Source organism: Gymnogyps californianus, chromosome 24 (genome assembly GCF_018139145.2).
Source record: "Gymnogyps californianus isolate 813 chromosome 24, ASM1813914v2, whole genome shotgun sequence".
Taxonomy (NCBI): Eukaryota; Metazoa; Chordata; class Aves; order Accipitriformes; family Cathartidae; genus Gymnogyps; species Gymnogyps californianus.
The window spans coordinates 1,707,731-1,718,201 of record NC_059494.1 but is presented as its reverse complement, the minus strand read 5'-3'; the positions used below and the strand labels follow the sequence as shown (position 1 = coordinate 1,718,201).

Sequence of the window (10,471 nt, the reverse complement as noted above, 5' to 3'; positions counted from 1 at the left end):
TTTAGATCTGCCTGAGCCTTGGGGTGCGGGATGGGGCGCAGCGGGGTGCCCTGAGAGCACCCCATGCCAGGGGGTGCCTGGGTCGTGTTCCCCTCCAGCAGAGGGGACACGGAGGGACCCGGTGGCCCTGACCCTGAGGTTGGGATGGGGTTGGGAGCCCCGAGGCCGTGGGACCTCGACTTCCGTGGCCAAAGTTTGTGGGTGACTCTGGGGGCTCACAGCTGGGGGGGCCTTTTCCAGCCCATGGGGACACTGTCCGGTGGCTTTCCCTGTCCCTTTGCTCCCCGTCCCAGCTCTGCGCCCTGCATCCCCTCAGCTGCGAGGACAGGGACATCGCTCCCTGCAGGGGATGGAGCGTGGGGGGACAGAGCCGGGGGTGGCAGGGGACACCTGGGTGGCCTCGGGTCCCCCTCCCAAAGGGGTGACACCATGAGTCAGCCCCTGCCCCATAGCACTGAGGGGGGCTGAGCCCCGCGGCCATGCAGGGACAGGGGGGGTGACACTGCGTGGGAGTCGCTGTGGGGCTCCGAGGTGTTGGGCACCGGCTGAAGGGACTGCACAGATTAGAAAATAAAATAAAAAAAGCGAGCGGGAGGGAGACAACACAATGCCTTTTCCCATCATCCTGTTTTTTGGAAGCTTCTGAACTGTTTTTGTTGAAATTTCCCAAAAATGTCAGGCTCCGGGAGCCACCCAGCCTGAGAAACTTCAGCCCCAGCGTCCGCAGTCTGGCCGAGTGAATCACGGCCGCCCTGGGGGCTGGCGGCCGCCCGCGATCCCGACCCACCGCCTGAATCCCCCTCGGGAAGCCACCCTGGGGTGGGAGCCAGCGGTGGGTGCTGGGGGGGGGGTGGTGGGGGGTGGCAATGAGAAATTGCCCCCCTGGAGCCGGAGTCGGGACCAGCAGCTGCCCCAGCTGCCCACCTGCGCTGCCTGCACAGCTGCCTGCCTGCATGGCTGCCTGCCTGCACTGCTTCCCCCATCTGCCTTCTCCTTCCCCCCGCCAAGCCCCTCAGCTTCCACCCGGAGCCCACGATAAAGTGGGATTTAGCACGGAAGCAGGGATGGGTGGGCTCCTGGCAGGGGGGTGACACCCGTCCTGGCGCTGGCAGATGGGACATGGCCACCTCTGGCAAAGACATCATCAGAAGGTGGCTTGAGGCTTTGCTGGGGGGGTCAGGGGGAAGGTGTGGGGACAGTGGCATTGGGAGGAGAGGGGAGCATTGGTCTCCACTGGTGTCACCTGGGATGTGCCCACAGTGTCACCCCAGGTGGCTCAGGGACGTTCACCCTCCCCGACCCACGGCAGCATCCAGACCCGATGGGATGGGGACAAAGCCAGCCCTGAGCGAGCCCTGCTGTGCCTGTGGTCCCCAAACCCGGGCAGTGCCGGGGTGGTGGCAGGATCCGGCTGGCAGCTAGCGCTGAGGAGCAGCCGGAGATGACAGAGCCGCTCTCCCGCTTTCTGAGTCAGCGCGGCGGTCAGCAGGCAGATGTGGTCAGCGCTGCCCTTTGACAGTGACCTTTAAAGGGCTGCTCCCTCCTGCCCACGAGCCACCGCGCTCGCAGGCACCGGCCGGGCTCCCACAGGCAGCCGGGAGGCAGGATCCGGCCCGGCAGCCCCCTTTGACCCCCGGACCGGGCTGTCGGCGTCAGCGCGGTGGTCCCCCGGGGCTGGCGCGGTCCGGCTGCCCCCCCCCGGCGTGGCTCCGTTCCCAGGGCCTCTTTGCCCTGTTGCGGTGCAGGATCTGGCCGTGGGGCCCAGCTCCCAAAGGGCAGAGCCCGTACAGCCACGAGCTCCCTGCTCTGCCCAGGCGGGATGTGACTCCCCCCGGACAGATCCAGGACCCTGGGGTGGCCCTGGCGATGTCCCCAAGCCTGGGCTGAGCATCCCCAGTCCGGTTTCCCACCAGCCATCACCTTCCTGCCAGCCCTCCATCATGTGTCACCGGGGCCGGGCCCAGAACATCTATCCTGAATTAATCTAATTACTTGATTTCCCAGCCAGAGCTCGCTCCGTAAAGTCCTTGGACAGAGACAGCATCTGGCTCAAGGGCCAGGGTGTAAAAAACAAACAACAAAAAAACCCAAAAACCCAGAAAAAGCGGGAGGAGAGGCGCAGCGGAGCTGCCTCTGACTGCCTGCATCCTTTTAAAGTGACCTGGGGGAAAAATAAAGAGGCTAGAAATGCAAAGAATCCAGCAGTCAGAGTTTTCTTTATATTCCTCTCAGTCACATTTCCACATCCATGGGTAATTTATAACCCGCTTAACCCCTTCCCTGCCACCCCCCAGCACAACCCCTTCGCTCAAGAGCATCCTCGCAGCGGGCGGCCGCACCTTCCCGCCTCTGTTTGCTTTGGGAAGCACAAAAAGTCCCACGGCGGAGTTTGCTGATCTCTAAGAGGGGGGAAAAAAATGCGGTTGATGGCGAGGGGGTGCTTGAGCACAAGGGATGGGCTCTGCAGGGTTGAGACATGGGGTGACGGGTCCCCGGGCCATGGGGGGACCGCGGGGACACCCCGGCCAGCGTGTGAGGAGCCTGCGGCTTCACAAAAAGCTCCAGAAAAAAAATGTGGGTCGGTAGCGATAAATGCAAAAGGCGTCGAGTGTTTCTGGAGAGGGGAGGAGGGAGGGCGGTAAATATTTGCCAACTTGAATATTATTGCCTGGGAAGGGGTTTTTCTATTAAAAGGTGAGCGGATGGAGTATGGGCCGGTGTAGTGCGGGCAGGTGCGGCAGGAGCGTTGCCCACCGGCTGCTCAGCCTGCGGCACGGCGTTCCCAGCGCTCCCGGCACTCGATCCGGTGGGTTTCGGTCCCTCTGGGGGGACGGGGCTCTGGCTCTGTCCCTCCCAGCCGATGGAAACCTCACCTGCGGCACGGTGCTGTGATTTACGGTGACAGCCTCCAATCTATCCCATTTACTTGGCCATTAGTCATCGGTGCCGGACACGAGGCCGAGGGGCTGGATGGGCTCCAGGAGGGGGAAGGGGGGAGCGGAGCCGACCTGGCAGCCCCGCCAGCCCGGCCGGAGCACATTTTCTCCCGGCCCTGGTTTGATTAACAAGATGAATAAGCTGGCGGAGCGCAGCGGGGCGAGGAGAGGCCCCACTCCCTGCTCCCGGGGGGGGCACGGGTCTACGCTCCCCCAGCCCTCCCTGAGGGGATCCGGCCACCCCCGCTCCTCTCGCCCTGCCCCAGGGTGTGGAGCACCCCTCAATCCTGAGCTGGGATGGGGAGACACCCCCCCCTTCCCCGTGCCGGGGTCTTGCCATGTGTTCCCCATTAGGGCTGGAGGTTAGTGAAGCCCCCAGCCCTCCTCCTCCTCCTCCTCCTCCTCCTTCCCCGGGCCCGCTTTGGGGTGCTGCCATAAATAAGGCTAATGGGCAGGGCAGCGGCGAGGCGGCGAGCGCGGGGCCAAGCCTGCGCCTTTTATGTCTTTTAAACCCTGGGAAATCAAAGCTGTAAATCTGGGGTGTCAGGGAGAGCCCAACGCCCCGGCTGGGAAGGGGCCCTGTGGAGCGAGGGTGCGGCTGGGATGCACGAAGGCGACTCGGGGAGGCCCCGAGGGCCACGGGGATTGCCACATCTGGGTCAAACGCTGGTTGGGGACAAGGGGCTCGTCCCCTCCCTGGGGGGACGGTCCCTGTGGGGGTGCTGGCCCGGGGGGCAGTGAGGCTCCAGTGCTGCTGCTCGCTGGTGCTGATGTGCTCCCAGCGCCAGGGCAGCCCCGTTCCTCTGCGCCCCTGTGTCTGTGTGCCACCAGTGCCAATGTGTCCCCCCGTCCCCATGTCCCCCCTATTCCCCCGGCTCTCCCCAGTCCCTCTGTGCTGCTGGTGTCAGCGCGGCCCCCAGTCCTGCTGCTGCCCCCATCCCTCTGCATCCCCCTGTCCTGCTGTGCCCCTTTGATCCCTGTGCATCCCCTGGTCCCCTGCATCCCTCAGTGTCCCCCTACAGCCCCTGGTCCCCCTACACCTTCTGGTCCCTGTGCATCTCCCGGTCCCCCTGCATCCCCCGGTGCCTGAGCATCTCCCGGTCCCCCTGCATCCCTCGGTGCCCGAGCATCTCCCGGTCCCCCTGCATCCCCCGGTGCCCGAGCATCTCCCGGTCCCCAGCTCCCCCCCCCATCCTCCCGCATCCCATGGTCCCCCTGCATCCTCCGGTGCCCACGCATCCCCCAATCTCCGTGCATCCCCTCGTCCTCAGGGCCCGCCCCCCCCCGCATCCCGGGGTTACCCCTGCACCCCCCCGGTGCCTGGGCACCCCCCCTATCCTCCCGCATCCCCCGGTGCCCGTACACCCCCCCATCCTTCCGCAACCCCCCCCCCGCTCCCAGCATCCCCGGTCCGCGCTGCCCGCCGGTACCGCTGGCGGGGGCTGCCGGTGCCGGTGCCGGCGGAGCTGCGGCAGGCTGCGGAGGCTCCCCCCGCCCCCGGCTCCCCCCCCGCCGCCCCCGCCCGGCGTACGGCGCGTCACGGCGGGGCCAGCAGCAGCAGCGGCGGCGGCGGCGGCGGCGGCGGCGGCGGAGGTGGGTGCGCTCCGTTCCGCGCCGCTCCGCGCCCCGCGCCCGCCATGGCGGCCCGCCGCCCCCGGGCCCTGCTCGCCCTCGGCCTGGCCCTGGCCGCCGCCGCCGCCGCCGCCACCGACCCCTTCTCGCCCCAGCTGGGAGACACCGCCGGTTGCCGCGGGCAGTGCGGCCGCAGCCTGCCGCGCCGAGCCGCCGCCGTGAGTCCGGCCGGGCACCGGGGGGGGGGTACCGGGGGTATCGGGGGTACCAGGAGCATGGGGAGCATCGGGAGCATCGGGAGTACCGGGAGCATCGGGGGGAACCAGGGGCATCAAGAGCACCAGGGGAAACTGGGAGCATCGGGGGCACCGGGAGCAGCGGGAGCAGCGGGTGCACCAGCCCGCCCTGCGCGGGCATCGCTGCCACACAGCCCCACACCGGGCCACCCCCGCGGGGAGCAGCGTGGGGGCACCGGGAGCACCATGGGGGGCACCGGGGGAGCGCTGGTGGTCTCCTCCAGTGTGGCTTTGGGGTGCTCCCAGTGAGGGCATCTGCTCCGGTTTGGGGTGCCCACAGCGGTTTCGCCCATCCCAGCTTTGGGGTGCCCCCCGGGTCTCACCCGCACTGGGTCTGGGGTGCCCTCGGTGGTGGCAGCTGCCCCAGGTTGGGGGTGCCACTGGTGACGCCCTGTCCCCCCAGCCGCCCTCCCGCACCCCATCACCGGCAGCGTGGCAGAGCCGTCCCCGGGAGCGGTGGCACAGGGCCAGCGGGGCTGGGGATGGCCGGGGCGAGCGAGTGACACCGCGGCGGCGGGGTGGGCCAGCACCGAGCCACGGCAAGCGGGGATTGAGATGGAGCCGAGCGCGGGTTGCCAAGTGCTGGTTGCTGGACCCGGAGCATCACGGAAAGTCCCGGATCAGAGCTGCCATAGCCGTGCCGTGCCAGGGGCCACGCGGTGGCACCCGGGACCGTCCCCGAGCCCCCGCGGTGGCAGGGCTGTATCTAGGCCAGCGCCTTGGCAGGAGCCCATGCGGCCTTTGCTGCCGGGGCTGAGGTTGGAGTTGTTTTCCCATCTGGGCTTGAGCTGCCTCCCTGCCAGCACCCAGCCCTGCCCGCACTCCCCCGCGGGTGCACAGAACCCCGTGGGTGGGGGCACCCGCTTCCCGCCAAGCCTGCACATGCAGATGCATGCAGTGACCCCTGCGTAGGCTCAGTGCCCCCCCGTGCACCCCCCCAGTGTGTTCCCAGCCCCCCCAATGCATGCACCCCCCCATGCACACACCCCACCACCTCCTGCCAGTCCATGCTGGGGCCCGGCTGGTGCCAAGCACCCCAACAGAGATGGGGGGACCTGCCACGTCCTCAATGGGGACGAGGCCACATGCAAATCCCACCATCGGGTGCAAACCAGGGGACGAAGGCAGCTCTCCCTCCCCTGGGGATGCCATCGCCCCGGGTTTGGGGTGCCAGCCCTGGCCGTGGTCCTCCAGGAGGGTGGCACTTCCCAGTGCCCCCCAACTGGGTGCGGGGGGGCCGCGGTGGGGGTCCGGCGCAGCCACCGGGCTGAGCTTTGTGCCAGCTCCACGCTCTCCTCCTCCTCCCTGCAGGATGCTGTTCTCAACGCCTGTTACCGGGGCTGCCGGCTGTTCTCCATCTGTCACTTCGTGGATGCGAGCGCCGAGCTGAACACAACCAGAGCCGAGTGCGAAGCAGGTGAGGAGCCAGCGGCCGAGCAGCCCCCGTGCCCCAAACACCATCCCGGGGGGGGGTTCCCCTCATACCGCTGGCACCACCGCGACACCTTCCACCTTCCCGAGCATCCTGCCTCCGCTCAGCCCCACGCTGTGCCCCAGAGCCGCATCCAGACCCCGCTGCAGACCAAGCGGGGTGCAGATTTACACCCGCTGCGTGTAAATCGGGAGGGGTAGGGGGGCCCTGGGGGTGCGGGGCTCATCAGGGGAATTGAGCACCCCTTAACCCTGACCCCCCCGCTCCTGCCTCGCAGCGTGCGCCGAAGCCTACAGCAACGCAGAGGAGCAGTTTGGCTGCGTGACGGGGTGCCGCAAGCAGCTGCCCGAGGTGGAGAGCAGGAAGGAGAAGGTGAGGGGCAGGGGAGATGGGGAGCCCCCATTCCCCCCCTGAACCCGCCCAGCCTGTCCCTGGTGCCACTGGCCATGGCTCTGCCCTCTCCCTGCATCTGGCTCCTTCCCCAAAGGGTCTGTGGGCAGGAGGTGGTGCGGGCTGGATGTGCCCCCCCCGGGGCACCCCGGCTGCTCCGTCCCTGTGCTGTCACCCCGTGGGACTGCCGGGGACCAGCCAGGGAAGGCATTCGCCTCCTCAAGGCACCTAGAGCCGTGGGGCTGCCCTCGGGGTGGCTTCTCCGGCCACCTCGGCCCTTGCCTGACCCCCAGCGTGGGGACATGGGGCGTCTCGGTCACCCTGGGCATGGCAAGGACCAAAGTTTGTCCCACTGCCGGGCAGAGCAGGCAACGCCAGTGCAATGGAGACCTTGCTGAGCCCACCGGCCACCCCCTGCCCGGGACCCCACGGGGGGACGCTGGGATGTGGTGGCTTGGCCCCTGGGTCCCACTTTAGGAAGGACCCCTTCCTCCTGCAGGAGCTCAGCCCAGTCCCTCCTCTCCCTGGGGATGGAGGCTGTAACACCCCCCATGTGCAGCCCATCCATCATCCATCCCTCCATCCCTCCCTCCCTCCCCAGCACAAGCATCCAGCTCCATCCCTCCCCTCGCTGCCTCCCGGCCGCCCCCGCCAGCAGCCTCGTGGCTCGGCAAGCCCCAGCGCCGGGACCCGGCTTCCCTCGGTGCTTTTCCAGGGTGGATTTGGGACCAGGCATGCTCCCCATACGCTCCCACTGCCCGGCGAAACCCACGCTGCGGGATGCCTGCTGCATCCTGCTTTATTTTATGTCCCCTGTTATACATGCCCCTGCGGACGGGTGCTCTGGGCGTGCTGGGGAGATACGAGCCCGCCGCCGGCCCGTCGCGCTGCTTCATCCAAAGCATAAAAAGCAGATTAACTGGGCTCGACCCGGGCTGCTGCAGATTTGGGCCAGGCAGGGCTATTACGCCGAATTCCCGGGGTGAGAGGTTCTGACCGGTGATTGTTGCAGGTTCCCGCAGTTATCTGTTATCCTTCCCAGCAATTAGCAACGCTTTTTCCTCCTACATTTAATTAATTCAGCTTTTGCCCAATTAATTAAATTAGACTTTGGCCCAAGGTAGAGGCTTTTGGCTTTGTACACGTGCAGACGAAGATGAATTTGTGCTGTAGAAAGCTGCGGCTCCTTCGAAAAACGGCTTGGCAGCCTGTTTTTAAGACCTTCCTGGTGTCTGATCCCGTTTCCCAGCCCCTCTCCGAGGTCGGGGATGAGCATCGGGGGGCAACCGGCTGATGGGGAGGGCCGTCACCCCCTTCACCCACCCAAAGCATTTTTCCTTCGGGTTCCCAGACAAGCAGGCAAAGCAGATTTAGCATAATAATTAGATACAGAATCTGACCTATTTATTTCCTGTTTGCTGGTTTGACCGTGCAAGGGGCTGTCGGAAAATGTTCGAAGCCAGTGGCAGGGAGCAGCCAAGCGGATTCCAGCAGGGATGCTTTAAAAATAACAAACCGCCGCGACGGCCAAGAATCCAGGGCACGGAGAGGCTGCCAGGAGAGAAACGCCCTCGGCATCTCGGCCGCTCCGCTCCTATTGTTTAAAGAGCTGGTGCGAGTGCGGGGCTGCGGAGGGGCTGGGTGATGGCCCTGGGGCTGGGTGATGGCCCTGAGGACCGGACCCTCCTGGGGCCGGACCACAGATCCTGTACATCCCCATCCCTGGGAGAAGCAGGCTGAGCCCCAGACCTGAGCGCCCGGCTCAACCTGGCCACATCCTCGGGTTGGGACGTTGTCTGCTGGGGTGGGTGACGAGGGAACGGTGGTGGCACGATGTCCCCGCTCCTTCGCAGAGCCTGGAGACGAAGGCGCCGTCATTCTCCCTGTTCGATTTGGTCTCCACCTTCTGCAACGGCATCGTCAGCTCTGCCCAGAGCTTCATCTCCTCCACGTGGACCTTCTACCTGCAGGTGGACGACGGCAAAGTCGTGGTGTTTCAGGTGGGGGTGTTTGAGGTGGGGGTGTCCCCTGTCCCCTCTCTGCTGGGTGCCGAGAGGGGTGGGCACCCTCCTGCTCACCGCTTTCTTCCTCTTTCCCTGCTGACCCACCAGTCCCAGCCCGAGATGGAGTATCCAGTACCTGAGGTGCCGGAGACCCAGCCGGAGCGGCCGGCGCAGCCGGGACCGGGGTCCAGCCCCCGCATCCCCCAGCCTCACACAGGTGTGGGGGGGGTCCGGGCTGCTGGCGGGGGGGAGCCGGGAGCCTCCGAGCCCTCCTGGCTCTCATCCGATTTCTCCAGAGCTAAACAAATTACCCGCTTCTCGGGTCTGATTAGCTTCCCACACCCCACACCCACGCAGAGGGGGTGAGTCCGGCCTCGGGACCCGCTCCAAGAAGCTGCCAGGATCCTCTGTGCCCCCCCAGCAGGCAGAGGGTCCCTGAGGGAAGAGGGGACCACCCGGCACCCCTGTGCCTGATCGTGTGCTGGCAAGGGCATGGGGAGCGGGGCAGGCGTGTCCACGGTGGGTGCCGGGGCTCAGCATCGCCTCTCCCCCACCAGGCCCCCAGGCCAAGGGGGAGAAGCCCCCCGTGAAGGAGCCGCAGGGCAAAGCCAAGGCGCAGCGCCCAGACTCCCCGCCGCCGGAGCACGACTTCCTCGGCTGCATGTCCAAGTAGGTGCAGCGGGGCTGCGCGGGGGTCCGGGGGGGCCTGGACCTGCCGGGACACGCCGGAGCAGATGCTCCCCCCGCCTCCAATTCCCACCCCGTGCCCTGCCATAAACTCGTCCTTTTTCTTTGGCGGGGGGTGGTGGGGTGTTACAGGCGCTCGGGCCTTCCTCGCTGGATCCTGGCTGCCTGCCTCTTCCTCTCCATCATGGTGATGCTGTGGCTGAGCTGTGCCAGTTTGGTGACTGCCCCCGAGCAGCACGTCAAGACCCAGGTATGGGGTGAGCGGTGCTCAGCGCAGCCCGGGGGGGGGGTCCTACAGGGGTCCCCGACACCCTGGGTCTCCCTGTCACTGCTGGTGAGCCTTGCGGGGCTGAGACGTGGCCGTACAGGGTTTGTGGTCCCTGGCCACCGTGCTGGGCTCGCCGGCATGTCCACGCTGTGCGGTACGTCCCCAGCCAGCCCTGCGGCGTTCCCACTCTGGGGACAAGGGGGTCCTGTCCCCTGCTCCGGGGCTGCACGGTCCCCTCTGCTTCTCTTCCAGCCTCTGAGCATCAATGGGGACAAGGAGTACCTGGAGGACCTGGACGGCCCCGGCGCCTTCCCCCTGCCGCCCGTCATCGCCGTCACCCTGTGCCCCGCGCACGGTGGCGAGGACGCGGGGCCGCTGCCCCTCAAAGTCGACCTGGACAAGACCGTCCTGTAGCGATCCCACCCCTTCCCATCACCTCCATGCCACCTCCCTGTCACCGTCCCCATGGCATCGTCCCCGGTCCTGCTCCGCTGCCCCTCCGGCTACTCCATGTCCCCGGCTCCTCGAGGGCATCTCTGGCTCTGGCACGGGGGGGACCGGGGGTACGATCTGCCTCGTCCCGCTCTCCTCCCCAGGGACGGCCGCTGCGGAGGAGGCTCCCGGGAGCCGGGCAGTGGCTTTGCCTCCTCCGTAGATGTGCTGTTTGCTGGGATCCTGGTTTCCAGCGTTCGAGAGCCAAAAGAGGAGCTGCCAGAGCAGGGAGGCCGGGGGGAGCCCGTCCTCGTAGCAGGGCGGTCCGTCTCCTCCCGACCGGAGCCCCCGGGGCCCCGCAGCCCTCCGGGCATGGGTCCAGCGCTGGGCAGGAGGGAGCCGGCTGCGGTGGGGGATGGAGAGTGTCTGCAGTGTTCTGGGCTTTGGCTCGGCAC

At 66.9% G+C, this 10,471-nt stretch overlaps 1 protein-coding gene across 1 annotated transcript; it reads left to right on the top strand.

The window, feature by feature from the left end:
* Positions 1–4,573: 4,573 nt before the first annotated feature.
* TMEM59L (transmembrane protein 59 like) lies at positions 4,574–10,023 on the top strand. The gene is made up of 8 exons (XM_050910682.1): positions 4,574–4,723; positions 6,116–6,221; positions 6,514–6,608; positions 8,480–8,626; positions 8,738–8,846; positions 9,187–9,298; positions 9,449–9,566; positions 9,837–10,023. Exons 1-8 carry the CDS (start codon positions 4,574–4,576, stop codon positions 9,996–9,998), a joined length of 999 nt encoding a protein of 332 aa, XP_050766639.1. The 3' UTR covers positions 9,999–10,023.
* The last annotated feature ends 448 nt before the right edge of the window (positions 10,024–10,471 follow it).

Bases quoted from the DNA above. Each gene is read 5' to 3' on its own strand.
- TMEM59L (XM_050910682.1), top strand. From the start codon at position 4,574: ATGGCGGCCCGCCGCCCCCGGGCCCTGCTCGCCCTCGGCCTGGCCCTG. The intron at 4,724-6,115 runs GCCGTGAGTCCG...TCCTCCCTGCAG, and splicing joins GCCTGCCGCGCCGAGCCGCC to GATGCTGTTCTCAACGCCTG. The intron at 8,627-8,737 runs GTGGGGGTGTTT...CTGACCCACCAG, and splicing joins GCAAAGTCGTGGTGTTTCAG to TCCCAGCCCGAGATGGAGTA.